At 48.5% G+C, this 26,569-nt stretch overlaps 2 protein-coding genes and 1 long non-coding RNA gene across 14 annotated transcripts in view; 2 read left to right on the top strand and 1 right to left on the bottom strand.

Annotated features, from left to right (window-relative positions):
* Nucleotides 1–1,902: 1,902 nt before the first annotated feature.
* On the bottom strand, nucleotides 1,903–25,887 carry LOC309330051 (uncharacterized protein). Of its 8 annotated transcripts, XM_081841462.1 has the most exons (5): nucleotides 22,108–22,488; nucleotides 17,230–17,301; nucleotides 15,012–15,095; nucleotides 4,179–4,261; nucleotides 1,903–2,308 (listed from the first exon to the last, which is right to left on the bottom strand). In XM_081841462.1, the coding sequence occupies exons 1-5, from the start codon at nucleotides 22,122–22,124 to the stop codon at nucleotides 2,172–2,174; spliced, it is 393 nt and encodes a 130-aa protein (XP_081697588.1). In that variant the 5' UTR covers nucleotides 22,125–22,488; the 3' UTR covers nucleotides 1,903–2,171. The 8 variants fall into 8 exon arrangements, 1 of the variants encoding a protein (XP_081697588.1); XR_014151249.1 differs by lacking the exons at nucleotides 1,903–2,308; nucleotides 4,179–4,261; nucleotides 15,012–15,095; nucleotides 17,230–17,301; nucleotides 22,108–22,488 and adding exons at nucleotides 23,520–23,614; nucleotides 24,460–24,589; nucleotides 24,985–25,044; nucleotides 25,552–25,887; XR_014151253.1 differs by lacking the exons at nucleotides 1,903–2,308; nucleotides 15,012–15,095; nucleotides 17,230–17,301; nucleotides 22,108–22,488 and adding exons at nucleotides 7,241–7,376; nucleotides 10,107–10,168 and having other exon boundaries at nucleotides 3,328–4,261.
* Nucleotides 10,115–26,569, top strand: part of MUC1 (mucin 1, cell surface associated) — a 34,083-nt gene continuing 17,628 nt past the window's right edge. For 3 of the 5 annotated variants that reach the window (XM_081840862.1, XM_081840860.1, XM_081840859.1), the window contains exons 1-9: nucleotides 17,297–18,590; nucleotides 18,963–19,039; nucleotides 21,170–21,303; nucleotides 22,516–22,706; nucleotides 23,084–23,157; nucleotides 23,523–23,656; nucleotides 24,878–25,068; nucleotides 25,446–25,519; nucleotides 25,885–26,018. In XM_081840862.1, the coding sequence (XP_081696988.1) occupies nucleotides 17,568–18,590; nucleotides 18,963–19,039; nucleotides 21,170–21,303; nucleotides 22,516–22,706; nucleotides 23,084–23,157; nucleotides 23,523–23,656; nucleotides 24,878–25,068; nucleotides 25,446–25,519; nucleotides 25,885–26,018 (2,032 nt within the window). In that variant the 5' untranslated portion in view covers nucleotides 17,297–17,567. Of the gene's footprint in view, nucleotides 10,292–17,296; nucleotides 18,591–18,962; nucleotides 19,040–21,169; nucleotides 21,304–22,515; nucleotides 22,707–23,083; nucleotides 23,158–23,522; nucleotides 23,657–24,877; nucleotides 25,069–25,445; nucleotides 25,520–25,884; nucleotides 26,019–26,569 lie in introns of those variants that run through there. The other 2 variants (XM_081840861.1, XM_081840863.1) reach the window with 2 other exon arrangements.
* LOC309330216 lies at nucleotides 19,406–19,926 on the top strand. The gene is made up of 2 exons (XR_014151386.1): nucleotides 19,406–19,720; nucleotides 19,822–19,926. It is a non-coding gene; the product is annotated as an uncharacterized lncRNA (long non-coding RNA).

Below are 26,569 nucleotides of genomic sequence, written 5' to 3'. Positions count from 1 at the left end.
GGAAGAGGCTTTCTGATTGGGTGCTGGACCAATTCAGTTACCTGTGAAGGGACGTTGCTTTGAAATTCTGAACAGAGCAGAGGGTGGATGGTTACTGGTAGCCCAGAAAATTCTATCAAGGTGTGGCAACAGCTACACAAAGCAACACAGATATTTTATCTAGGTGATAGGGAAATAGAGAAAGTGTCCAAAATTCTTCCATGGGGCGTGCCGGCCACAAAGCCATGAAAGACATTTTACACCACCTGTTCCCAGCAATGCTATAAGGAGCTACTGCGCCACGTGAACAATAACCTCCCCCCTCCCACAAATGTACCTTTTTGCATGCTCCGTAGAGGCTGGATGAGCAAATAAGGGCCACGCAGCCACAAGGAGGCCTGAGAGCTTTGCTTCAGGTGCCAAATCTGGGCACGATTTAGAGGGGCACCTTTTGGGCAAGGTCACCCGAGGACAGATAGAGGTTGTCAGTGCCAGGCCACCCTCAGCCCAACATGGTCAATGCTGCCCTCGTCCAGCAGCAATGAAACACTTCCATGAGGACATAAGAAGAGTTTGCTGGATCAGGCCCATCTAGTCCAACATCCCATTCTCACAGTGGCCAGCCAGATGCCTTTGGGAAACCCGTAAGCAGGATTTGAAGAAAAAAGCCCTCTGCCCTCCCTGTGGTTTGCAGGAACTGGTACTGAGAAGCATTACTGCCTCTGGCCATCAATAACTTTTCCCTCCATGAATTTGTCCAGTCCTCTTTAAGCCCCCCTAGCTGGTGGTTATCACTGCAGTGGCGTAGCAAGCCCAGGTGGTACCCGGTGCGAAAATTTTTTTGTTACCCCGCCCCCACACCGACAGCTCGAGGTAGGCTTGGGAATCACAGGCGGGCGCCGAATGTCTGCCCCCCCTTCCTACGCCTCTGCGCTGCACCCCCGCGATTCCCAAGTACCCCAAGCCATCGGGGGAAGGGGGGGAGCTATGCTGCTTTGCTGGGGCGCTGGCAAAGCTGCGTCCTCTCAAGAGCCATGCCTCCCGTCCGTCCCCCTCCCTCCCTCCCCAGCTTGCTGTAAAGCGACAAAGCGGGAGCTGCTTACAGTGAGCCAGGGAGGGAGGGAAGCTGGGGGGGGGCGGCTCCTGTTCGCCCTTCCTTGGCTCGCTGTGAAGCAGCAAAGCAGGAGCCTCCTGCCGGTGGTGGAGGGATCCCACCGCCATCCATACGGCTCTCAGGCGGTATCTGTACAGCGCATGTGTGGCATTGCTACACACAGCGCATACGTGCGACACCGTGCATGCGTTGTATGGAGTGATCTGCTGTCGGCGCCGCTCAAACGCCGTACGGACGGTGGTGGGGTCCTCTGCTCGTGGCTGCAGCCGTGAACGGAGGGTCCTTCACATGCTGCTGTGGTGGCTGCTCGCACCACCACACCCGGGCGGCAGAGCAAGCACGCCGCGGGGTGCCTTCTTGTCACCCTCCCAAACATGGAACCTGGGGCACACCGCCCCCCCCCCCCGCCTCCACCTTGCAACGCCACTGTATCACTGCCTCCTGTGGGAGTGAGTTCCATAGTTTAACTCTCTGCTGCGTGAAGGAGGACTCCAGGTATCTCAGATAAAGATGTGAGTTTGTACATTTAAACGAAGGGGACTGCAACCTCCCCAGGTTGTGATGTGGGAAGCTGTTGGCCGTGCAGTGTCTTGGTATTCATGCACAAACATTTGCAGCAGGTCAAGTAGAGCTGCCCTTATCCATTTCCCATTTTTGTCCTAGTTCTAGTTTCCCATCAGATTCATTATTTTTTTTAAAAGTCCTCATGAAGTCGTATCAGTTTTGTACGAGTGACATCCCTTTATACTTGCTGTACTTTTAATTTATATTCCTGTAGGGTGGGGTTTAACGGCAGAAGAACGAAAAAGGATTTTGCGTGCCTTTATGGCAGCCAAGGGACTTGTACTTGGAGCCTGGAAGAATAAACATCAACACCTATGAATTTGCAATTAAAAAATCCTCATGAAAATTCATAAGTACCTTGAGTTCCATTGTGCCCGATAAACACCCCTCCCCCCTTTTTAGCAAAGTCATTTCTGCATAATATATGGCATTTTGTAGGTTATATTCATTAAGATTTTTTTTTAATCAACTAATACATGCATGTTTTCTCCTAACATATTCATCTTCATATGCATTACTCGGCTTTGCATTGCAAAATTTCAGAGGAGTGCAGATTTCGAAGAGGGGCTGCATTGCGGTTCGCATCTTGTGTCAAAAAGTATGACTTAAGCAGGTTTGCTTTTAAATGCAGACTAAATTTCTTCCCCGTCCCTAGCAAAGGGACAGGAACTTGCAGGAAATAAGCAATGGTACGAAGGCATACAGGTGTTATGACACTCTTCCAAGAAAACTCCTCCCCACTCCATAAAATTACATTAGTCCATAATTATGTTTATAGCTCAGATTTTCATGGTTGGGCAGTGGTGGGGCATGGGGGTGGGGCAGACATGCCCTTCTTAAATCTCAGCCAGTCTGTAAGCTCCTTATGCAGCCACACTGTTTTCTTTAGGTGCCTCCCAATTTTATTTCTTGTTGGAATTCTCTGCATTTGTGACTTCAATATTTCACCTTTAAGAAACTCCCCTCCATCTTGGGCTCCCTTCTCTTTGGAGTATTTCTGACCATGGGTTCTCACCCTGTACAGTGGTACCTCGGGTTACGTACTTAATTCGTTCTGGAGGTCCGTTCTTAACCTGAAACTGTTCTTAACCTGAAGCACCACTTTAGCTAATGGGGCCTCCTGCTGCCACTGTGCCGCCGGAGCACGATTTCTGTTCTCATCCTGAAGCAAAGTTCTTAACCTGAGATACTACTTCTGGGTTAGCGGAGTCTGTAACCTGAAGTGTATGTAACCCAAGGTACCACTGTAGTTCCTTAAGCTTTTTTGAAATTGGCCTTCTTAAAGCCCAGAGTGCATGTCTGACCACACTCAGCGTTCCCTTGCCTCTGTAACATGAAACCCAAGAGGACATGAGAGTCCCCTGTTGCGAGGCACAGAAAACAGGGTGTTTCCCTGGTAAGATGGGAGATTTGAAGCACATAGGAGTCTCCTGTTGTGATTTAGGTTCCAGCCAGGGCCGTCTTTAGCAGATGCAGTGCCGGGGTGCAAATATCTGACCTGCACCCCCAAATTACCATGGATGGGTGGGGCGAAGATGCGCATTGCCAGCCATGGGGGGGGGACCTCTCCCCCATGCCGCTGCAGGAGAGCAATCCCCGCAGAGGTTGGGAGGGAAGCGGCATGTCGGCCAGCCATATGGTTGGCGGGGCGCAGCTTCCATCCTAAGAAGAAGAAGAAGAAGAGTTTGGGTTTGATATCCTGCTTTATCACTACCCGAAGGAGTCTCAAAGCGGCTAACATTCTCCTTTCCCTTCCTCCCCCACAGCAAACACTCTGTGAGGTGAGTGGGGCTGAGAGACTTCAGAGAAGTGTGACTAGCCCAAGGTCACCCAGCAGCTGCATGTGGAGGAGCGGGGAAGCGAACCCGGTTCCCCAGATTACGAGACTACTGCTCTTAACCACTACACCACACTGGCTCTCTGCAGGGATTGCTCTCCTCTCGTGGAGGCTTGGGAAGGAAGCTGCATGCCCACCAGCCATATGGTTCACGGGGCGCAGCTGGCAGGTGTGCGGGGAAAGGGGAGGCCACTGGCAAAGCCGCGCAGCTCCCCCACTCACTGGGCGCCCCTGAGAGGCCGGCACCCTGGCGCAATGCACCACTAAGCCCTATGGGAAAGACGGCTTTGGTTCCAGCAAAGAATACAAAGGGCATCCCTAAACTGGGACATTTGGAGGGTGTGTGGGGGTCCCTGTTGCAATTTGGGATTAGAGCAATGCCCTGGCTGCAATGAGGGCGAAGGCTATCGCATTGCAACATTCAGCAGCTCCCGGAGACGCAAGGCAATGGGGAAAGAGTCTCGGCAAGGCTTGGACATTGGAACAAAACCACACTGAACTAAATCAACCTACAAACAGCAAGCTGTACTCTGCTTATCAACGTACAGAGAGGCCCTTTGCAGTCTCCAGTTCTGGCTTCTGAGATCCCATCACCTTAACCCCCACTGTCAGGGTCAGACACACATGCAGCCCTTGGTTGTTTGGGCTGGGAGTGATAAAGAGTGTGGAATTGACACATCTTACCTGCAGGGCTGAAGCGCAGTTCCCAAGACCAATGGAGGTTAATGAAGATCTTTCCAAAACGGAGACCAGGATCATTTCCCCCGCTGGCCAAACAGAAAGGGCAGAAAATGAAAAATCCTACTGAGTCCAGCATCCCATTTAATTTCTTTTCAATTTAATCATTTGACAATTATAAGAACAATCAAGATAGCTGTTCCAGAAGAAGTTACTTCTGCTCATGGTATTCTGCAAGAAAATAAATCCCACTGGAATTTGCTTTCACAGGAGGCAATAATTTTCTTGGCAATATTGTGTAAGAGCCCACCAGTTTCTTCAGAATTATTATTATTATTATTATTATTATTATTATTATTAGTATACCATGCTTCATCCGTAGATATCAAGGCAGTTTCTATAGCCACTTGCTATTCTTACTTTTAGATGCTACTTTTGCCATTATAGCCAAGTTCCAATACTTTATGAAGCCATTTATTCCAATAAGGGAGTGATACAACTTTCCAGTTTTGAGCCCATAACATTATTGCAGGTGTTTACAGATAAGATGTAACTTCCTTATATTCTGTTTATAATAGGTGACATGTACTTCAGTAATGCTTTATTTATTTTTATTATGTATTTTGTATTACTGTATACTTTGTATACTGTAACTTTGAGTTGTGAACCACCCTGAGACCTGCAGGTATCGGGTGGTATAATCATAATCATAATCATAATCATAGTCATAATCAAAATCAAAATCAAAATCAAAATCAATCCAAGGGAACTTCCTACTTTGATATTTTTGCTCTGACTGTCATAAGCATCTTCCAGTATTTTAGTGGAGAACTACAGGTCCACCACATAGGATAATTGCAGCAATTGTTAGCAGGCATAGACAAACTCCAGCCCTCCAGATGTTTCGGACTACAATTCCCACCATCCCTGACCACTGGTCCTGTTAGCTAGGCATGATGGGAATTGTAGTCCCAAACATCTGGAGGGCTGGAGTTTGCCTATGCCTGGTTAAAGGCATTGTGCCTCTGAATACCAGTTGCTGGAAACCGCAGCTGGGGAGAGTTGCTGTCAGGCTCAGGTCCTGCTTTTGGGATTCCCGTTGGTTGGCCATGGTGAGAACAGGATGTGGACTAGATGGGCCACTAGCCTGATCCAACAGGCCCCTCTTCCATTTTCATGTTCCATTGTGATTTTTGCATCTCTGGCATACTTTCAAATATGATTTATCTGTCGCTCCAAATGTTACAGGGGTGTAATCCCATTTCAAACTGCAGCTGGGAATATGCATTCAAAAAGCCAACAGTCAGGGGAACAAAATATGGTACTAGACGTATGCTTGATGTTTTATTATGCTTTTATATTTGTTGGCAGCCACCCTGAGTGGCTGGGGCAACCCAGTCAGATGGGTGGGGTACAAATAATAAAATTCTTCTTCTTCTTCTTAGCTTAGTCAGCAAACCTTTTCAGCAGGGGGCCGGTCTGCTGTCCCTCAGACCTTGTGGGGGGCCGGACTGTATTTTTTTTTTTAAAAAATGAACTAATTCCTATGCCTCACAAATAACCCAGTGATGCATTTTAAATAAAAGGACACATTCTACTTGTGTAAAAACACTCTCATTCCCGGACCGTCCGTGGGCCGGATTGAGAAGGCAATTGGGCTGGATCTGGCCCTTGGGCCTTAATTTGCCTACCCATGGCTTAGAGGATGATTGCCTTAAAGGGAGACTAGAGAAGTTCACAAGGGATGGGCAAATCTGTCTATTTCAGGTTTTCTAAGTTTCACATTTTTCCCAATCTCATATTCGGTTCTCCACATTGCAGCAGAAGTTTGTAGGATTTTGCTTTTTAAAGCAAAATGAAGATCCATCAGCGTTTCAGTGCTAACTTCTCCTAATATGGACATGGATCACTAGCTTGGCCTTTGGCCTGATCTAGGAAGCCTCTTCTCATGTTCTTATGGGTAACGACATACCCTCCAACATTTCTCCGATGAAAACAGGGACGCCCTAGTCAATAATAATAATAATAATAATAATAATAATAATAATAATAATAATAATTAATAGTACCCCACCCATCTGACTGGGTTGCGCCAGCCACTCTGGGTAACTTCAAACAAATATTAAAACATAATAAAATATTAAACATTTAAAAAATACTTCCCCATACAGATGTCTTATAAAGGCTTCATAGTTTCTTATCTCCTTGGCTCAGGGGTTGCATAACCTCATACACTCCAACATTTCTCTGAAGAAAACAGATGTCCTAAGGAAAAGCTGGACATTCCAGTATCAAATTGGAAACTAGGACGGCTTCTGTAAATCCGGGTCTGTCCCTGGAAAGTAGGGACACTTGGAGGGTCTGTAACGGTGAGGGATGGCTGCTGCTTCCACGCCTGGCCTGTGGAACCTGATTGGCCGCTGTGAGGACAGGATGATGGACTAGCCGGGCCTTTGGGTTTGATCTAGCAGGTCCTTACGTTAATCCCTTCTACAATGAGATACCGCAGACGGTAAACATTTTTGTTGGCCCATCTTTCTTTAAGATTCAGGCCAAGTCCTTTTCATTTCGCTGACCTTTCAGGGTGCGTCAAATGTTCTGTCTGCCCCCGTGGTTGTTTTGTAACTGAGGGCTTAGCCACACTCACCTTTCCTCTTTCAAGGAACAACCCGCCATTGAAAGCTCTGCGTCCGAGTGGCCTTTTATTTCTTTTATTTCTCGAAAACCCGCTCTTTAAAGCCCAAAGCTTTGTTGGAGGGGTTGTGGGAACCTTGGGACATATTTTCATGCTTGGTGGGAATGCAAAATTCTGGCCCTCCAACTGTCCCTCTTTTTCCAGGGATAGTCCTGGATTTACAGAGGCTGTCCTGGAGGGTCTTGGTCAAAATGCTTGGGGAGGGGAAACAGGCAAGCAAATAAGAAACAAGAACTGTTTAATGTGACAGCCTGTTGCGGATCCAATTCAACGCCATTGGTTCAGTTCCCATCAAGAGGCAATAGACAACCAGTGTGTTTTCGGGTGGGTTTGATTCCCTGTCTGCTAAGCCTGCTCTGCAGGCCTGAGGCACCTCTTTGCTTTAATCCAAGGTACCCTGGCAACAGCATCCCTTCCCTGGTTACACCCTCCGCGGCGACAGTGATGTCACCAGCTCCACCTGCTCTGGAATCCTCCTCCTCTCCCTCTTAGCAAACAGGGGTGGTGACCTGATGGGGGGGGGAGAGAAAGAGGGAGAAAGAGAAAGAGAGAGAAGGGGGTGTTCCTCTTTGGCTTGTCAGGCCTAATGAAAAGGGTGGCATGCCAAAAAAAAAAAAAAACTTTTGAGATGGATGAATCTATCAGTTTCAGTTTCTCTTAGGCCACGTTCATTCCATACATTTAAAGCGCTACGATATGCTTTAAATGGCTCCCAAAGTAGCCTGGGAGCTGTACAGTGGTACCTCGGGTTACATACGCTTCAGGTTACAGACTCCGCTAACCAAGAAATAGTGCTTCAGGTTAAGAACTTTGCTTCAGGATGAGAACAGAAATTGTGCTCCGGCGGCGCGGCAGCAGCAGGAGGCCCCATTAGCTAAAGTGGTGCTTCAGGTTAAGAACAGTTTCAGGTTAAGTACTTAACCCAAGGTACCACTGTAGTTTGCTAAAGGTGCTGACAGTTGTTAGGAGACCCCTCCTTCCCCTCACAGGGCTGCAGTTCTCAAGAGTTTCCTTTGAAGAAAGATTGACTGTTAAAACCAGTGCTATTTTTTGAGAAAAAGAGGTGCCGGAACTCACAATGAATCCCCCCCCCCCGTGTTCTCTTTTAATGGCAATGGTGCCCACCTGAGAGATGCCAGAACTGAGTTCTGGTGAGTTTTGGCTAAGAAAAGCTCTGGTTAAAACCACTTGGCAAATTGTAGCTCTGGGTGTGGAACAGGGGCTTCTGAACAACTCTAAGCACTCTTAACAGGAATCAGGGGTGCCAATTTGAATAAAATATAGTGGTAGTGGGGTCTTAACCCGAGGTACCACTGTCATTTGTTACAGGTGCTGAGAGTTGTTAGGAAACCCCACCTCCACCTCATTCACCTCACATTTACAGTTCTCGGTTTCCCGCGAAGAGGGATTGGTTGTTAACCTGCTCTCTGCCTGGCTGGACTAAGCTCTTGAACTTTGACTGTCTACTTCAGCTCTTGCTTGCCTGGTTGGAGTCCAGCTGGATGTGCCCTTTTCCAAGATACTCCACTGAGTTTCCCTTCCCTCTTGGTTTTCCATTCCCAGACACCTGCCCCCTCCAACAGCCAGCCAGCACTTCATGTCCACTGAGTAGGATCAACTCTGCTGGTTGAGCTCTTTTGAGGCTTCCCGCCCCACCCACCCATAGGATCCCCCCCTCCCCGCAGCAAAGTTGCTTTTGTAATCCCCACCCACCCTTGTACCTGGGTCTTGCTTGCCACATCCACAGCAGACATTAAAAGAGCCAGTGTGGTGTAGTGGTTAAGAGCAGTGGACTCGTAATCTGGTGAAGCGGGTTTGCATCTCCGCTCCTCCACATGCAGCTGCTGGGTGACCTTGGGCCAGTCACACTTCTCTGAAGTCTCTCAGCCCCACTCACCCCACAGAGTGTTTGTTGTGGGGGAGGAAGGGAAAGGAGAATGTTAGCCACTTTGAGACTCCTTAAAGGGAGTGAAAGGCGGGATATCAAATCCAAACTCTTCTTCTTCTTCTAAAAGGTGATACATCTTTTTTAAACAGTCATGGCTTCCCCCAAGAACCATGGGAACTGTAGTGAGTTAAGGGTGCTGAGGGTGGCTGGGAGACACACCTATTCTCCTCACAGAGATCCCGGGTTCTCCTATGCACTTTCGTGTGTTACAGTAGTACCTCAGGTTAAGAACTTAATTCATTCCGGAGGCCCGTTCTTAACATGAAACTGTTCTTAACCTGAGGTACCACTTTGGCTAATGGGGCCTCCTGCCGCCACCGCCACACAATTTCTGTTCTCATCCTGAAGCAAAGTTCTTAACCCAAGGTACTATTTCTGGATTAGCGGAGTCTGTAACCTGAAGCGTCTGTAACCCGAGGTACCACTGTATTTTCACAAAGATATACATTCCTACGCACACTTTACCCTAGCATGTACATTCTTTGCACACATTACTTGGCTGGGGAACGGCGCTTCAAGAGAAGTGTGAATTCTGATGGAAGACTGTATTTTAGTTCACCTGTTGTTTTGGGAAGTATGAATTGAGAACTCTGCTTTAAATAAGAACAGAGCTGGAATTCTCCCCCACCCGTTAGGAATACAGGAAACTTCTTTCTACCCTGTTAGACCACTGGTCCATCCAGCTAGGTGTTTTCTACACTGACTGGCAGCAGCCTCTCTGTGATTTCAGGCAAATGCTCTGTTGCTGAGCTCTGGTCTTCCCCCTTAAAATAAAGCAATATTCTAGTCCTCAAGGTACGGAGAAGAGGGTTGATTTAAAGCTGACTTATAGCAGGACCACGGGGACATCTAGCTAACCACAGGTATTCAGGCATTCAGGCATCCCCAGCCCTCCCTGGGACTGAAACTTCAACATGCAAAACAGATGCTCTCCCACTGATCTATGTCCCTTTCTATTCTAGAATAATGACATGGAATTGGGATCTAACACTTTCCAGGGTAGCTTTAGTATTCAAATTAAGCTCCCAGCGTGCTGCAGCTCTTGACCTCTCCCGTATTTTAGCTCCCCTATGACTCCCCCACAAGGCATCCCCAAATTGAAAGCAAACCTTCCCTTCCCCAGTGCGAAAACAGGTGAGGCAGGAAAGGAGCAGCCTTTTCTCTCTTCAAGGAAACAGCTCCCCAGGGGCCCGTGTTTCCTTCTGAGTGCTCAGCCCAGCCAGTCCTGTGGGAGGTGGCCTCCCTCCCCGCCCCTTACCTGTGCTCAGGTGCTTCGGCTATAAATTCTTACCTGGAGGCGCTCGCTGGCAATTCCTGATCGCCCTGCTGTTCGGTCGACCTGCCTTGGGAGTTACAAAGCCCGTAAAGAAGTGTGCCTCGGACACCTGTCCACCCCACATCCCTGGATCCTCGCCATGGAACGGAATATCCTGCAGACGGTCGCCCTGGCCTTGATGCTCCTGGCATTGTGCCCAGGTGAGCAGATGGCAAAGTGGGTGGCTTGGAGCTTTGGGTGGGGGGGGAGGTGAATGGGGAGGGAGATCAGCCCCACAGATATTGTCGGGCAGGGGCAAAACCCCGTGGCAAATCTTGTGCTGGACTTTTGTCAGGCAAGGTGATAACAAAGGGGTGTTGGGCACCTTTTGCAGGTGTGTGGAAAGGGAGAATGGCAGACGGGTGTGGCTGGAGAAGGTGGAAGGAAGGAGAGTCGTTATTCTAGGGAACGGTGCGCTCTTTCTCTGTGGAGGTGGGCTGGATGTTGTGGGGGCCTCGAGGTTAAGACCTGAGGCTCCTTCAGGCTGGGGGGGGGTGTTTCGGTGGATGTATCCTGCTACATGTCATTGCCACAATAATAATTCATTAGCTGTGGATTTATACTGGGCTGTCATTCTGGTTAGTTGTTTTGCAATGCTTACCCCCATGCTGGGAGCAGTGTTGGGTTACTTAGGGCACCAGCAAATCAGGGGCACCTCAGAAAAGGAGGGATTTTGGGGGGAAAGAATTTGACATTTGAAGAAGTCACCATGGGAAAAATCAAGACTTGGTTAGACTTCTTTACATTTCCTTCCCTCTCTTTTCTGCATTTTTCTGCTCTCTTTTGATTACTTATTCCCCACAAAACCAGGGGGTGTCCTACTACCAGTGATCGAAATACTGCGAGGAAATCAGATCGTAAATCTGTGTTTTGTTTTGCGTTATTCTGCAGATTTTATTTTATGGTTTAGCAGTTTGTATTTTGAACCGCATATGGTGAGGGGGCACCGTAATCATTTCAGTGCTTGGGGCCTCTAAGTGTCTTCATCCCTTCCTGGTTAACATGGGATTGCTGTCCAGAGGGGCTCTAGGCAGAATCACGAAATCCTAGAGTTGGAAGGGACCCTGAGGGTCATCTAGTCCAACCCCCTGCAGTGCGGGAATCTCTTGCCCAAAGTGAGGCTGAAACCCATGGCCCTGAGATTAAGAGCCTCATATAAAAAGAGAGAGAGATTAAGAGCCTCGTGCTCTACCGACTGAGCTATTCCACCAATAAAAGACATTTGTGGTATAAAAAGTTGCAGGATTTCAGCAGGTGAAGTTACAGGATGTGTACAAATGGGGGAATGAAGCTGTCTGCTCAGAAACTCTTCCAGGCGCAGCCAGGACTGGGAGTGGAATGCCCTATAACAGCCCTGTACCAACATAATCATGAAAGTACAGTTTTTAAAAAATGAGATCTGGAGAGGGTCCAGTTTTGTAAGGAGATCACTTTAATCTCCAGCTCATTTGTTATCGTTCCTGAGCACAGGAATGTAGATGAAAGGAAAACAAATCAGGGGCATGGGAGAGTGGGCAGAGGCCTTTTGAAGTATTGGCCCCTTTTCCAGGAAAACTGATTCTACAATAAATCTGTTGGCCTTCAGGTGCCAATGCTTTAAAGTGTCTCTTTGTTGCTTAGGTTAGGCGGGTTTTTTACTCATATATATATATATATGGAGGCATAGTTAGGGTTCCTTAAGGAATTTGATCTTAGGAAGCAGGTCTATCTAGCTTGGTGTTGCCTACACAGGCTGGCAGCAGCTCTCCAGGTTTGTAGGCAGGAGAGGTTTCCAGCCCTACCTGAAGATTAAATATGGGGTGTTCCGCAGGCAAAGCATGTGCTCTGCCGCTGACTTGGAGCCTTTCTTTTAAATATAATAGCATGATTCTAGTCCTCATGGTTTTGAACAAATGGCTGCTTTTAAACAGGAACATATGAAGCTACTTTGTACCATCTAGCTCAGCAATGCCTACACTGACTGGCAGCAGTTCTCCAGGGTTTCAGGCAGGAGAGATTCCCAGCCAATGCCGGGAACTTGGGTCCTTCTGCTTGCAAAGCAAATGCTCCACACCTGAGCTATGGGTGCTTGCCAGCTCTAATGCACATCCCTAAGGCACATGAGGAGCGGAACATAGCGATCCATCGAGTTTCGCACTTTCCTGAATGTAGGCATGCAGGTTTTGGCTAAAAAAAGAGTCATTTAAAAATGCTATTTGGAGAGAAAATGTATTTAGAAATGTGGAAGTTGAGATGGTTGTAGCCAATGCTAAATCCTAATCAGAGTAAGCCCATTAAAGTTAATAAACAGGAATGACTTAGGTTGGTTAATTTAAACATGTCTACTGTGAGAAAATTAGGGTTGCCATATGTCCTCTTTTTCCAGGACACATCTCCTTTTTCATGGGTAGAGTTGTCATAGTGATCCATAGTTAAAAGTGGAAGTCGGCAAATACGTCTTCTTTTTTGCTCTTCAAAATATGGCAACGCTAGGCGGAATCTACTTGGAGGCAACCCAACGTATATTTAATAGAAAAATACATTTCAAACATATCTAAATGTGGACTTCCATTTTTAAACACACACACACTGTAGATTAATGAAAAAGCAGGAGTGCAGGGATGTCTATGGGGACACCTGAGAAAAGGGAAGGAAGGGCTGTAAATCAGACCGATCCCAAAACCAAACAGATTTTCCTGCTGCAAGGAGGAGGAAGGCTTTTCGATAAGGAGAACAGTCCTCCCTTTAGAGGAGGGGGAGAAACAAATTCTGACTCAACCCAAACTGGGAGTGTGATGTGATTGTCAATAACAAACCTTGTTAAGACAAACAAGCTTTCCTCTGGTACAGTACTCCTGGACGTGGAAGCTCTACCAGTTGGTTGTCTATTAGGGCTGTAATGCTTCAACTAAGGAAAAAGCAAAGGCTGCTTTTTGTGGGGCTGTGAGGAGATTTCCCCTTCCCACTGCTTTCTTCAGAACCTCCCTAGTACCCCCACAAATGTCCTTTTTTGTGCATTCATGATGATCACCAGGACCGTTATGCATGCAGGGGCGGAGGAAGGGGGCAGTGGGGGCGGTCCGCCCCACGTGTCATCACTGAGGGGGGTGACATTCGACGTGCTGCCCACCCGCGACTCCCAAGCCTACCCTGAGCTGTCGGAGGAGGGGGGAGCTGCGCCGCCTTGCTGGAGGCCTTCCCTCCTCCCCCTTCGTTTTGACAGCTCAGGGGAGGCTTGGGAGTCGTGGGCGGGTGGAACGAATGTCACCCCCCTCAGTGATGACACCCAGGGCAGACCGCCCCTGCATGCATATGTCATCCCCCTCCATGATGACACCCGGGCTGCTTTCTGGGCGGGGGGGAGCCTCCCCTGAGCTGTCAAAAAGAAGTGGGAAGGGAGGAAGGCTATTGGCAAAGCAGCGCAGCCCCCCCCCCATCCAGGAAGCAGCCTGCCATGGGTGTCTTGCCCCCCGGACGTTGGCCGTGGTGCCCCCCGGGACACTCACCCTGTCGCCATGTGTGACACTTCAGGTGCCAGAGCAGCTAGCTCCGCCTCTTTATGCGTGACCCTGTTTTCAGTCCTGTTTTTTATGCCTGCAAAAGTTTCAGGGCAGACATCGTCCTTCATTTCCAATCATGCCCCTTGAACTTCCTGCTGAAAGCCTGTCACCATGATTGTTTTCCTCTCGGAGTGATGCTGGATGAAGATTTTTTTAAAACCCCAAAAATCCAGCATTCTTTGTGTGGGGGAGGAAAGGGGGGAATGACAAAGGCCCAGGAGGCTGATTCAGAACGTGGGTTCATCTGGCTCAGCCCTGTCAACACAGACTGGCAGCCTCTCTCCAGGGCTTTAGACTGGGGGGTCTTGCATACCTTCCAACATTTCTATGGTGAAAATAGGGATACCCTATTCAACCACACTCCTGCCAACCTAGCAGTTCAAAAGCTCATCAGAGTGCAAGTAGATAAATAAGTACCACTCCGGCGGGAAGGTAAATGCCGTTTCTGTACGCTGCTCTGGTTCGCCAGAAGCGGCTTAGTCATGCTGGCCACATGACCCGGAAGCTGTACCCAGGCTCCCTCGGACAGTAAAGTGAGATGAGCGCCGCAACCCCAGAGTCGGCCACGACTGGACCTAATGGTCAGGGGTCCCTTTACCTTTTATTCAACAACAATGTGGGACATTCTGCATGCTAAGGCTAAGCAGGTCTCTCTCACTGAGCCACAGCCCATTTCAAGCCTCGATTGACAGGTTCTGGCAATTTCCCACCCTGATGCTGCAAACATGCATGCCAGAATCCCTCCCAATCAAGCCAGTTCTGGGGTTTCCTGGCCCCCAAACCACATTTCTGGCAGATGCCCCACATTTCAAGAGGGATCGGGAGAGGCTGGTGATGGTTTTCAGCAGACAGCACCAACTGCAGCCATCTGAGGTTTGATCCATCCTGGTCCCAGAGGTGTTGCTGCAGTGTGCTGTGCTGTGAGGGGAGGATTCTGGAAAGGAAATTGCACAATCCTTGGGTCATTCTCGCCATGAAGGGTATGCCCAGGCCTCTGCCAGAGAGACCAAGCTGACTGCTCTGGACTGGTCTAAGGGTGTAGGTTCCAGAGGAGGCCAGCAAGCAGAAACTGCTTGCAGTTCACACTGGAATAGGTACAGTTTCGGTTTACTATCCAGTTCTCATTTTTCCAATCTTTTATTTGATTTGTTGTATCTCTAGGCCACTTTTCAATCGAGTGAATCTCAAAGAGGTTCACAAGCAATAGATAGCAACAACATAATAAGACATAACAGATCATCACGAATACAGCATGAATCATATAAAATAATGAACAAATCATCAATCAAACCAGCACTGTTTTCTAGAAAAAGAGGTGCCAGAACTCACCATGAACACCTACCACGTTCTCTTAGTTAGAATGGCAATGGCACCCACCTGAGAGGTGCCGGAACTGAGTTCCAGCAGGTTCCAGCTGGAAAAAAGCCTGGAATAAAACAATTTGAATTTATAAAACACTATTAACAAAACAGCAACTAAAAAATAAGGTAAACATCAAAATTAAATTCAGTTCTCTACATTCTTAGAACAGTCTACTTTTTTAAAAAAAAAGTCCTGATGAAAATTCATTAGCATTTTAGTGCAAATTTCTCCCAACTTAAACTTTGCCTAATTGTACACATTTTTGCAAAGCAATTTGCTTATCATACATTTTTCGGTTTATTTGCACTAATAGATGCATTTTTATGCAGACCTGATCCTAGTACATGCACTTTTATGCCTATTACTTGCATGGAGATCTTCAAAACTTGAAGAGCTGCGAATTTCAAAAGACGCTGGGTTTTGGTTTGCCAATTACTGTGGAAAGTGTAAATTACATAACTTCACTTTTAAATGCAAACTGAATTCGCATTGCTTGGCCATCCCTTTATGGGAGACACGGGGGGGGGGATGCTTTTGGGTTACGTTCATCAATAGTTGATAGCTATAGTCAAAACAAAAAATTCCTTCCAGTAGCACCTTAAAGACCAACTAAGTTAGTTCTAGGTATGAGCTTTCGTGTGCATGCACACTTCTTCAGATACACACGGCTACCTATCTGTAACTGATAGCTATAATTATCCTCCCACTACAGAAATCTTAGTCTGTTCATCACTGAAGCATTGTATCGGGGGCAACCAACATTTGACACCCTCCATATGCTGTGATTCACAGACCCTCCAAGTGTCCCTATTTTCCAGGGACGTCTCTGATTTAGAGAAGCCATCCTGGCTTGTGATTTGATCTCAGAATGTCCCACTTTTCCTTAGGATATCCCTATTTTCATTGGAGAAATGTTGGATGGCATGGAATTATCCAACCCCCCAAGCCGTCTGAGCGCAATCCTGTATAGGGAAGGGTTTTTTTAATGTTTAGAGAAGAGTTTGGATTTTAAACTGGTTTAATGTTTTGTTATGTTTTTATATATGTTGGAAGCTGCCTAGAGTGGCTGGGGCAACCCCGTAAGATGTGTGGGGTATAAATAGTAAAATTATCATTATGAAATGGGGCGTCTCTATTTTCATTGGGAAAATGTTGGAGGGTATGGAATCAGAGTTGGAAGGGACCCTGAGGATCATCTAATCCAGGTTAACAACCTGATCCCTACTGCACACTAGTGGCCGTTTCAGGATTCTAGGTGGGCAGTAGGGGGTTTTACGGCACAAGCTGAATCCTCCTTCCATCGAGCACTGGTGGGCGGTAAGGAAATTTAGTGGGTGATAGGTATAAAAAGGCTGACTACCCCTGATCTAATCCAACTCCCTGCAATGCAAGAATACGCAGCTGTCCCTTATAGGAATCGAACCTGCAACCGCGCCGTTATCAGCACAACGCTCTAACCAACTGAGCTATGCAGCTGATGCTGCTGGACTACAACTCCCATCATCCCCAGCTGCCAACAGGGGGGTTATGGGAACTGGAGCCTGACATCTGGAGGGTATCCCCTTGGCTGCCTTTGTATTTTTACCACCAGTAAGAAACCTGTAGGGCCTCCAGTTTCCCAACTCCCATCATCCCTGACCACTGGCCATGCTGCTTGGGCCTGATGGGAGATGGATGGCATCCCAACAGGTTCCCCACCACTGAAATAGTGTATCCTGGAAGAGGGCCGTGGATGGCTCACCCAGGGAGTACTCCGTGCTGCAGCATTTCGTTGCAGTGTCCATTTTAGGAAGGTGTTCATTAAATTAGTATCTTTTTAGGGACAGAACAGAACTAAATAAAAGAACAGAGGGCCTAACCTGGACTGTTTATTGTGTCCTCTAAAAAGAAAGCTACCCCTGCCATTCCAAGGCCATCTTCCTCCACTGCCAGAGGCAATGTGCTTCTGAATACCAGTCAGCTGGGAACTGCAACTGCGGAGAGTTGCTGTTGCACTCTGGTCCTACTTGTGGGGTTCCCATCTGGTTGGCCACTGTGAGAACAGGACACCAGACAAGATGGTCTCTTTCTGCCTGATCCAGCAGGGCTCTTCTTAAGTTCTTAAGGCCTGGCCAGGCATGTTAAAAGCAGAAGGCTTTTTGGAGCAAAACCCATGGGTTGAATGCTCTTTGGATAAATGGCGCCACTTCCAGACTCACAGCGGATGGGGAAGGCTCCAGGATGATGCTGGCCACACGCGCCTGTTTTTGTGCATGCCATCTGCCAGTCTCCTACAGAAGCAAGCACAGGGCAGAGATCAATAAAGAGATGTCACTCTTCCTTGCCTATGTTGTATCTCCCTGCCCTTGAGCTCCCTTACAGTTTGGACTGGACTTGGCTGCACATGCTCACTCGTTGCCTAGTATTTTAAGTTTCCCTGCGCCTATCAAAGAGGCAGCTGGCCTGGTGACTATACACAGCTGGTATTTTCCTCAGGATTTTTGGAGGCAGTCCAGCATTAGAAAGATAAACTGATTACCCAAAACCGTTCTTTTGAATGTGCCATCCTTATATCGCTCCATCTAGCCAAGTGGAACCTGTGGCACTCCAGAATGTCTACAACCTCCTACCATCCTTGACCACTGGCCATGCTGGCTGCAGGGGCTGGTGGGAGGTGGAGTATAACAGTGTCCAGGCTCCCCATCCCTGTTTTACACCTAAGTGCATTTCATGTGTGATCCCTGATAGGTTGGGACATGTGTCTAGGAAATGGGTAGGAACAACAGGAAGGCCTCTTCTTCACCAGCCACAAATCATTCAGGTGTTTCCCCAAAGTGGGTCATTAATGGGATTCTTTGCTATCTTCCCAGTGATCTCGACCGCCACAGAAACCTCTGACTCTGAACCCTCAACAATAACTTCCCCACCGGCAACCACGTCTGAAACCTCTTCAATAGAAGATTCCTCCACAGGACCAACCGCCGGTGAGGAAACCATGAACTCTCAAGGGACAGAAAACCCCTCCCCCTCCCCAAAGGGATCCACGGAAACCCCCACATCCTCAGGAGAACCCCAAAGTTCCATAGCAACTTCCACAACTGGAACCCCACCAATAACATCCCCTACAGAATCCTCCCCAACAGCAACCACCCCTGAGGGAACCATGGAATCTCATGGGACGGAAATCTCCACCACCTCTACAGAGGGATCCACGGAAACCTCCATATCCTCAGGAGAACCCCAAAGTTCCACAGCAACTTCCACAACTGGAACCCCACCAATAACATCCCCTACAGAATCCTCCACAACAGCAATCACCTTTGAGGGAACCACGAAATCCCATGAGACGGAAACCTCCACCGCCTCTACAGAGGGATCCACAGAAACCTCCGCATCATCAGGAGAACCCCAAAGTTCCACATCAACTTCCCCACCTGGGACCACCCCAACAGCAGCCCCGACTGAGCCCCCTTTGACGAATTTCAATATCACTTACCACATCGCAATGGATTTTACTGAGGACTTAAAGAATCGGTCCTCTGAAGCGTACCAGAACCTGAAGGCGAGAATCAGGAAGATGGTAAGTTTTACAACCTTTTCACCCCCCTGGGGGAGGGGGCACAGGGGAGGGGGAATGCTGCCCCCCCAGCCTCTCAGTATGGTAAAGGGGTGGGGCCTGCTCATCTGTAAAGAGTAAGGCAGGTATCTCCCTTCCCCGGAGCTATGAAGGAGTCGGGGAGCTGCATCTAAGGTCCCTCTAGAGAGTCTAGACCTTGGCTTAATGGTGATTGTAAACCCCTTTCCGTGCGCGATCTCCTCTAGCTATGGCTGCCCCACACTTTTCCCTCTGTGACTCTGTATCACAGGGGAGGGCAGAACCAGTCAAGGATTGGACCCTAGAAACCGAGTTTATCTCCCAATACAAAATGCATACCTCCCCTTTCTTCCACAGTATGATGACATTTACAACTGTTCTACGTGCGCTGCTGAATATGGGACATATCTTGGATTCACTGTGAACGGATTCAGGTATGGAAGGTGGATTAAATGAGGGCTGGTGAAAAGTGTCATGTTGGGTTTTCTGGTTCTCACAAAAACAAGAGCAGCTTAACTGCACCCACCTGCTCCCAACCCTACGTTGACTGCAAGGGTCTCATTCAGAACAGCTTGTCCTCTTTCCGTAGTGCTGCAAAATACAGCGCTTGCTGCTGAAAGCTTAAAAAATACCTTCACCATGCTCTTCAATATCCTTTAATGTTGCCCAATTCCCTGTAAAGTACTTCACAGCCACACGGAAACATGAAAGCAAAGAATGTTTGATATTTATATGTGTTGGAAGCCACCAAATTGGCGTGTGCACTTCTGCACATGAATCCCAACCGCACTCTGTTCAAATCCACATCTTCCATTTAAAGTGTTACAATGTCACTTTAAACTGTCATGGCTTCCTCCAAAGAATCCTGGGAGCTGTAGTTTGTTACAGGTCCTGAGAGCTGTTTGGAAGTCCCTTTTCTCCTCCCAGAGCTACAATTCCCAGATTTCCTTGGGGAGAGGGATTGGTTGTTAAACCACTCTGGAAATTTTAGCTCTGCGAAGGAAACAGGAGCTGCCTAACAATTCTTGGCACGCTTAAGAACCTGCAACTCCCAGGATTCTTTGGGACAATCTACGTCTCTTCAGTGTGGTATAAGTTTGCTGTAAATGGATCATGTGGAGAGATGATAGATGATAGATAGATAGATGATAGATAGATGATAGATAGATAGATGATAGATAGATGATAGATAGATAGATAGATGATAGATAGATAGATAGATAGATAGATAGATAGATAGATAGATAAGTTGTGTACCTTCCTCCTGGGATTACAGGATGGTTTACAATATAAAACCACAAAAATACATAACATACTAACAAACAAAAGCAACAGAAAAATTTAAAAGGCGAGATAGATGGTTTAATTAACCAAAAGCCCAAGAGAAGAGGAATATTGTTACCTGGAGCTTAAATATATGTAATGAAGGTGCCAGGTGAACCTCCTTAGGGAAAACATCCCACAAGCCTAGTCAACCTCTCACAGAGGAAGGGCCTCAGATGATGATAAAAGGGTCCAGGTTGGTTCCTATGGGAAGAGGCAATCCTTGAGATACTGTGATCTTGAGCCATTCTGTATATAAGAGACAAAGACCTGTTGTGTCTTTATTTTCTTACATTAATCATGCTTCTTAAAATATAAACATGCCTTGGAATAAGTTCAGCTCAAAATTCATTGGATGTGGCATCTGTGTACACCCACTCGTACACAATTTGGTCTGAAACATACAGTTTCTCCACTCACATTTGGACGGTCACATTTCAAATCCAACATTTCCACTTTGAATATGAATTCTGTGCACCACCACCGGTACAAATCATAGTGATGCGAGGGAACTGAAAAGTCACCTAGTGCAACCCCATGCCAATGTGCAGTAAATCCACGGCCACAGCATTGTTGATAGGTGGCACTCTCCACAATAACCCTAACAAAGAGGCATGAAACAGTTTCTGAATCAGCAAGTTCCACTATTGAAAGACTTTCAGGGTTGTTTCTTTCGGGCCAGGCACTGAACGCGTGTTTCCACAAACCATTGTACAACAATGAAGTGCCTTGGCGTGCTCAACACAGCCAAGCACTACATTCCAGGGCCAGAATGCAGAATGCTCAGTGGCAGAGGATCTGCTTGGCATGCAGAAGGTCCCAGGATCAACCCCCAGCTTCTCCAGGTAAGGCTGGGAAAGACCCCCAGTCTAAAACCCTGGAGAGCTGCTTCCAGTCAGTGCAGATGATACTGAATTGGGTGGACCAATGGTGCAGCTCACTATATAGGAACTTCTTCTTTTCCTCTGTTTCTGCAAAGCATGCATGTTCCTCCACTGCAGGGGGATAGAAGAAAAGGCCATTGAGGTCCCTTCCACCTCTACAGTTCTGACTTCATGCCATGATATGCTCAGGCAGAAAACAATCCTCTCTGGCTGCGTTCCCTGGCAAAGCCAGAGATTTAAACCAAGGACCTTCTGCATTCAAAGCAGTTGCTCTTCTGCTGAGTGGTGGGAATGTGGGGCTGTCAAGCTGCAGTTCCAGATCTGCCATTGCTTCTCTTTTCCCTTTCCAACGTACAGAAAGGGCTCAGTGGTGGCAGATACAACGCTACGCTTCGAGAAAAGTGCAGATGTTTCCACCGAAGTGATCAGAACTGCTCTAAGCAACGCAACAGAAGACCAACGGCTGGGTCTCAACCTGACTCAGATTGAAGGTGAAGGGCTGAAGGATGAACGGGAGGGGGTGTGTGTGTGGCTACTACAGCAAAGCATCCCTCGGGCTGTGTCTGCGACACAAGACTCAGAGCCCCTCATGCATCTCCAGGCACAGAATTCCCTTCCTGGAAGTCTAGGCAGGTTTCCGGCCCTCAGTGCTGAAACTGGGATGATTTCTGTAGATTAATATGCACACCGCAGATTGCATTATGCAAAACAACAGCATGACGCTCAGGCATCAAACACACCAAATATTTATGGCCCTTTGGTTGGACACCAAAGTAGCACTCAACCTCTCCATCTATTGGCACAAGGATTTCTCCCTGCACAGGGGGACGCTCTCCTCTCACCTCACCCTCTTCCAAAAACTATTCTGGGGGTTCCCCCCAGACCTCTGGAACAGATCTGGAGAGGACACAGGCTTCACTTGGGCAGGGAGGGAGGAGAGGGGGAAATGTCCCATTGAGCAAGCAGCAAGCCTTGCGAGGACATGACGCAACAGCTGCATGCCGCCCGTTTCAGTTTGCCCCCAAGTATCCTGGGAATAGTGCTTGAGCGCTCACAGAGCCATGATTCCCTGCATCCTTAGCAAACCGTTTCCCAGGATCCTTGCAGATATCCCATGCATTTAAATGTATGGTGGGTACAGTGCATGAGGGGTGTAGTGAGGTTGCAAAATCCAACTACTTTTACCACAGATGATCTACCCAGTGAGCTATGGGTCTTCCCCACAGATTTCCTTCCCAAAGGGAGAGGAGTAAATGGACATGGAGGGGACCCCCACCGGAAAAACCCGTTCCTACCTACACATTCCTTCCATTGCGGGGTGAAGGTGGGCTGGAACACTTGACTGTAGAGGCAGCTTCCGGGTCTCCTTCCGGGGGGTCCTCCTGCTCCAGCTGGAGGACCCCTCTCACCCCATTGACCTGCTTCCTGCTCAGGTGGTGCCCATAGAACGAGCAGAAAGAGATGCGCAAACTTCAACAACCCCCGCAGGTGACTATGTATGGGGATGGAGATCAATGGAACTGAAAAGGGCTGGGAGTGGGACAAATGCAAAGAAGGGGGCTTCCCGTGATTCTGAAAGTAAGACTCCAACCCAAGCTTGAGCACAATCCCTGAGCAGGACAGCAGGCCTGCCTCTTCTTCCTCCCCCACAAATCTCTTCCTTCAGGAAGGAGTCCTAATGAGATTTTTTCCTTTCACCTCAGTGACCAAGCAGGAAATGCCAACACCGCCTTCTCCCACCACGACTAGCACCAGCTCAAAGACACCCGCACCTAAGCCCCCCACAGAGAAAACGTTCACCATCACTTACCACATCACAATGAATTTTACTGAGGACTTGTTGGATTCGTCCTCCAAAGCATACCACAGCCTGAATGAGACAATCGGGAAGATGGTAAGTTCTGTGGCCTTTCCACCCCCCTGGGGGAGGGGGCGCAGGGGAGGAAAATGCTGCCCCCCAGCCTCTCAGTCCGGTGGTGGGTGGGGCCTGTTCATCTGTAAAGAATGGGGCAGATATCTCTGTGCTACTGCAGAGCTATGGGGCTTCCAGGTATTTGAGGCAGCTTCCTGGGGATTGTCAGCCCCTATATGCACTCTTCAATTCCCCCTCGTCCCTGCTGCCCCATACATTCTCCTCTGTGCCTCTGTTTTCCTGTGGGGTGGGGCGAAGAGAAGATAAGAAGGGCTGACTTCATCCCAGCCATGTCTCAAGCCTCAGAAAATGAGTTAATAGCATAATACAACATGCGTTATACCCTTTTCTTTCCGCAGTATGTAGATGTTTTCAACTGCACAGGATGCCCTTTTGAAGGGAAATACATAGGATACACGGTGAATTCTTTCAGGTACGGAAAGAGGATTAAATGAGGGCACCCACCTGAGCTAGGTGGGTCGTGGGTCCAGCTGAGTATAGGGCAGCTTCCTGTGTCTCTCTGTGTTTCTGCTAAGCATGTACATTACTCCACTGCAGGGGGGTGGAATAGATGGCCCTTGAGGTCCCCTCCACCTCTACAATTCTGGTTTCATGCCAACTGATGCTCAGGCAGAAAACAATCCTCTCTGGCTGCGTTCCCTGGCAAAGCCAGAGATTTAAACCAAGGACCTTCTGCATGCAAAGCAGCTGCTCTTCTGCTGAGTGATGGGAGTGTGGGGCTGTCAAGCTGCAGTTCCAGATCCGCCAACGCTTCTCTTTTCCCTTTCTAACGTACAGAAATGGCTCAGTGCTGGCAGATACAACGGTACGCTTCCAGGAAAGTGCAGATGTTTCCGCCGATAAGCTCCGCACTGCTCTGAGCAACGCACCTGAAGACCAACGGCAGGGTCTCAACCTGACTCAGATTGAAGGTGAAGGGCTGAAGGATGAACAGTGGGGGGCTGGGTATCACAGCAAGGCATCCCTCGGGCTGTGTCTGTGACACAAGACTCATAGCCCCTCGTGCAGTTTGAGACACAGAATTCCCTTCCTGGAAGTCTAGGCAGGTTTCCGGCCCTCATTGCTGAAACTGGGATGATTTCTGTAGATTAATATGCAAACCGCAGATTGCATTATGCAAAACAACAGCATGACGCTCAGGCAGGAAACACACCAAATATTTAAGGCCTTTTGGTTTGACACCAAAGTAGCACTAAACCTCTCCATCTATTGGCACAAGGATTTCTCCCTGCACAGGGGGACGCTCTCCTCTCACCTCACCCTCTTCCAAAAACTGTTCTGGGGGTTCCCCCCAGACCTCTGGAGCAGATCTGGAGAGGACACAGGGATCACTTGGGCCGGGAGGGAGGAGAGGAGGAAATGTCCCATTGAGCAAGCAGCAAACCATGCGAGGACAGGAAGCAATAGCTGCATGCTGCCTTCTTGAGCTTGCCCCCAAGTATCCTGGGAACAGTGTTTGAGCGCTCACAGAGCCATGATTCCCAGCATTTTTAGCAACCTGGTTCCCAGGATCCTTGCAGATATCCCATGCATTTAAATGTATGGTGGGTACATAGGAAGAGGCATGTAGTGAGGTTCCAGAATCCAACTTCTTTTACCACAGATGAACTACCCAGTGAGCTATGGGTCTTCCCCACAGATTTCCCATTCCTCCCCAAAGGGAGAGGAGTAAATGGACATGGAGGGGACTCCCACTGGAAACACCCGTTCCTACCTACACATTCCTTCCATTACGGGGTGATGGTGGGCTGGAAGACCTGACTGTGGAGCCAGCTTCTGGGTCTCCTTCCGGGGGCTCTTCCTGCTCCAGCTCGGGGGCCCCTCTCACCCCATTGACCTGCTTCCTGCTCAGGTGGTGCCCATGGAAAGAGCAGAAAGAGATGCTCAAACTTCAACAACCCCCGCAGGTGACTATGTATGGGGATGGAGATCAATGGAACTGAAAAGGGCTGGGAGAGGGACAAATGGAAAGAAGGGGGCTTCCCATAATCCTGAAAGTAAGACTCCAACCCAAGCTTGAGCACCTCTAGGCACAATCCCTGAGCAGGACAGCAGGCCTGCCTCTTCTTCCTCCGCCACAAATCTTTTCCTTCAGGGAGGCCTCCTAATGAGATCTTTTCCTTTCACCTCAGTGACCGAGCAGGAGACGCCAACCACACCTTCTCCCACCACGACTAGCACCAGCTCAAAGACACCCGCACCTAAGCCCCCCAAAGAGAAAACGTTCACCATCACTTACCACATCACAATGAATTTTACTGAGGACTTGTTGGATTCGTCCTCCGAAGCATACCACAGCCTGAATGAGACAATCGGGAAGATGGTAAGTTCTGTGGCCTTTCCACCCACCTGGGGGAGGGGGCGCAGGGGAGGAAAATGCTGCCCCCCAGCCTCTCAGTTCGGTGGTGGGTGGGGCCTGTTCATCTGTAAAGAATGGGGCAGATATCTCTGTGCTACTGCAGAGCTATGGGGCTTCCAGGTATTTGAGGCAGCTTCCTGGGGATTGTCAGCCCCTATATGCACTCTTCAATTCCCCCTCGTCCCTGCTGCCCCATACATTCTCCTCTGTGCCTCTGTTTTCCTGTGGGGTGGGGCGAAGAGAAGATGAGAAGGGCTGACTTCATCCCAGCCATGTCTCAAGCCTCAGAAAATGAGTTAATAGCATAATACAACATGCGTTATACCCTTTTCTTTCCGCAGTATGTAGATGTTTTCAACTGCACAGGATGCCCTTTTGAAGGGAAATACATAGGATACACGGTGAATTCTTTCAGGTACGGAAAGAGGATTAAATGAGGGCACCCACCTGAGCTAGGTGGGTCGTGGGTCCAGCTGAGTATAGGGCAGCTTCCTGTGTCTCTCTGTGTTTCTGCTAAGCATGTACATTACTCCACTGCAGGGGGGTGGAATAGATGGCCCTTGAGGTCCCCTCCACCTCTACAATTCTGGTTTCATGCCAACTGATGCTCAGGCAGAAAACAATCCTCTCTGGCTGCGTTCCCTGGCAAAGCCAGAGATTTAAACCAAGGACCTTCTGCATGCAAAGCAGCTGCTCTTCTGCTGAATGATGGGAGTGTGGGGCTGTCAAGCTGCAGTTCCAGATCCGCCAACGCTTCTCTTTTCCCTTTCTAACGTACAGAAATGGCTCAGTGCTGGCAGATACAACGGTACGCTTCCAGGAAAGTGCAGATGTTTCCGCCGATAAGCTCCGCACTGCTCTGAGCAACGCACCTGAAGACCAACGGCAGGGTCTCAACCTGACTCAGATTGAAGGTGAAGGGCTGAAGGATGAACAGTGGGGGGCTGGGTATCACAGCAAGGCATCCCTCGGGCTGTGTCTGCGACACAAGACTCATAGCCCCTCGTGCAGTTTGAGACACAGAATTCCCTTCCTGGAAGTCTAGGCAGGTTTCCGGCCCTCATTGCTGAAACTGGGATGATTTCTGTAGATTAATATGCAAACCGCAGATTGCATTATGCAAAACAACAGCATGACGCTCAGGCAGGAAACACACCAAATATTTAAGGCCTTTTGGTTTGACACCAAAGTAGCACTAAACCTCTCCATCTATTGGCACAAGGATTTCTCCCTGCACAGGGGGACGCTCTCCTCTCACCTCACCCTCTTCCAAAAACTGTTCTGGGGGTTCCCCCCAGACCTCTGGAGCAGATCTGGAGAGGACACAGGGATCACTTGGGCCGGGAGGGAGGAGAGGAGGAAATGTCCCATTGAGCAAGCAGCAAACCATGCGAGGACAGGAAGCAATAGCTGCATGCTGCCTTCTTGAGCTTGCCCCCAAGTATCCTGGGAACAGTGTTTGAGC

The sequence above is a fragment of the Podarcis erhardii genome (assembly GCF_964252035.2).
Source record: "Podarcis erhardii genome assembly, chromosome: 15".
Classification (NCBI taxonomy): Eukaryota; Metazoa; Chordata; class Lepidosauria; order Squamata; family Lacertidae; genus Podarcis; species Podarcis erhardii.
This window is presented reverse-complemented; position numbering and strand designations above follow the sequence as displayed.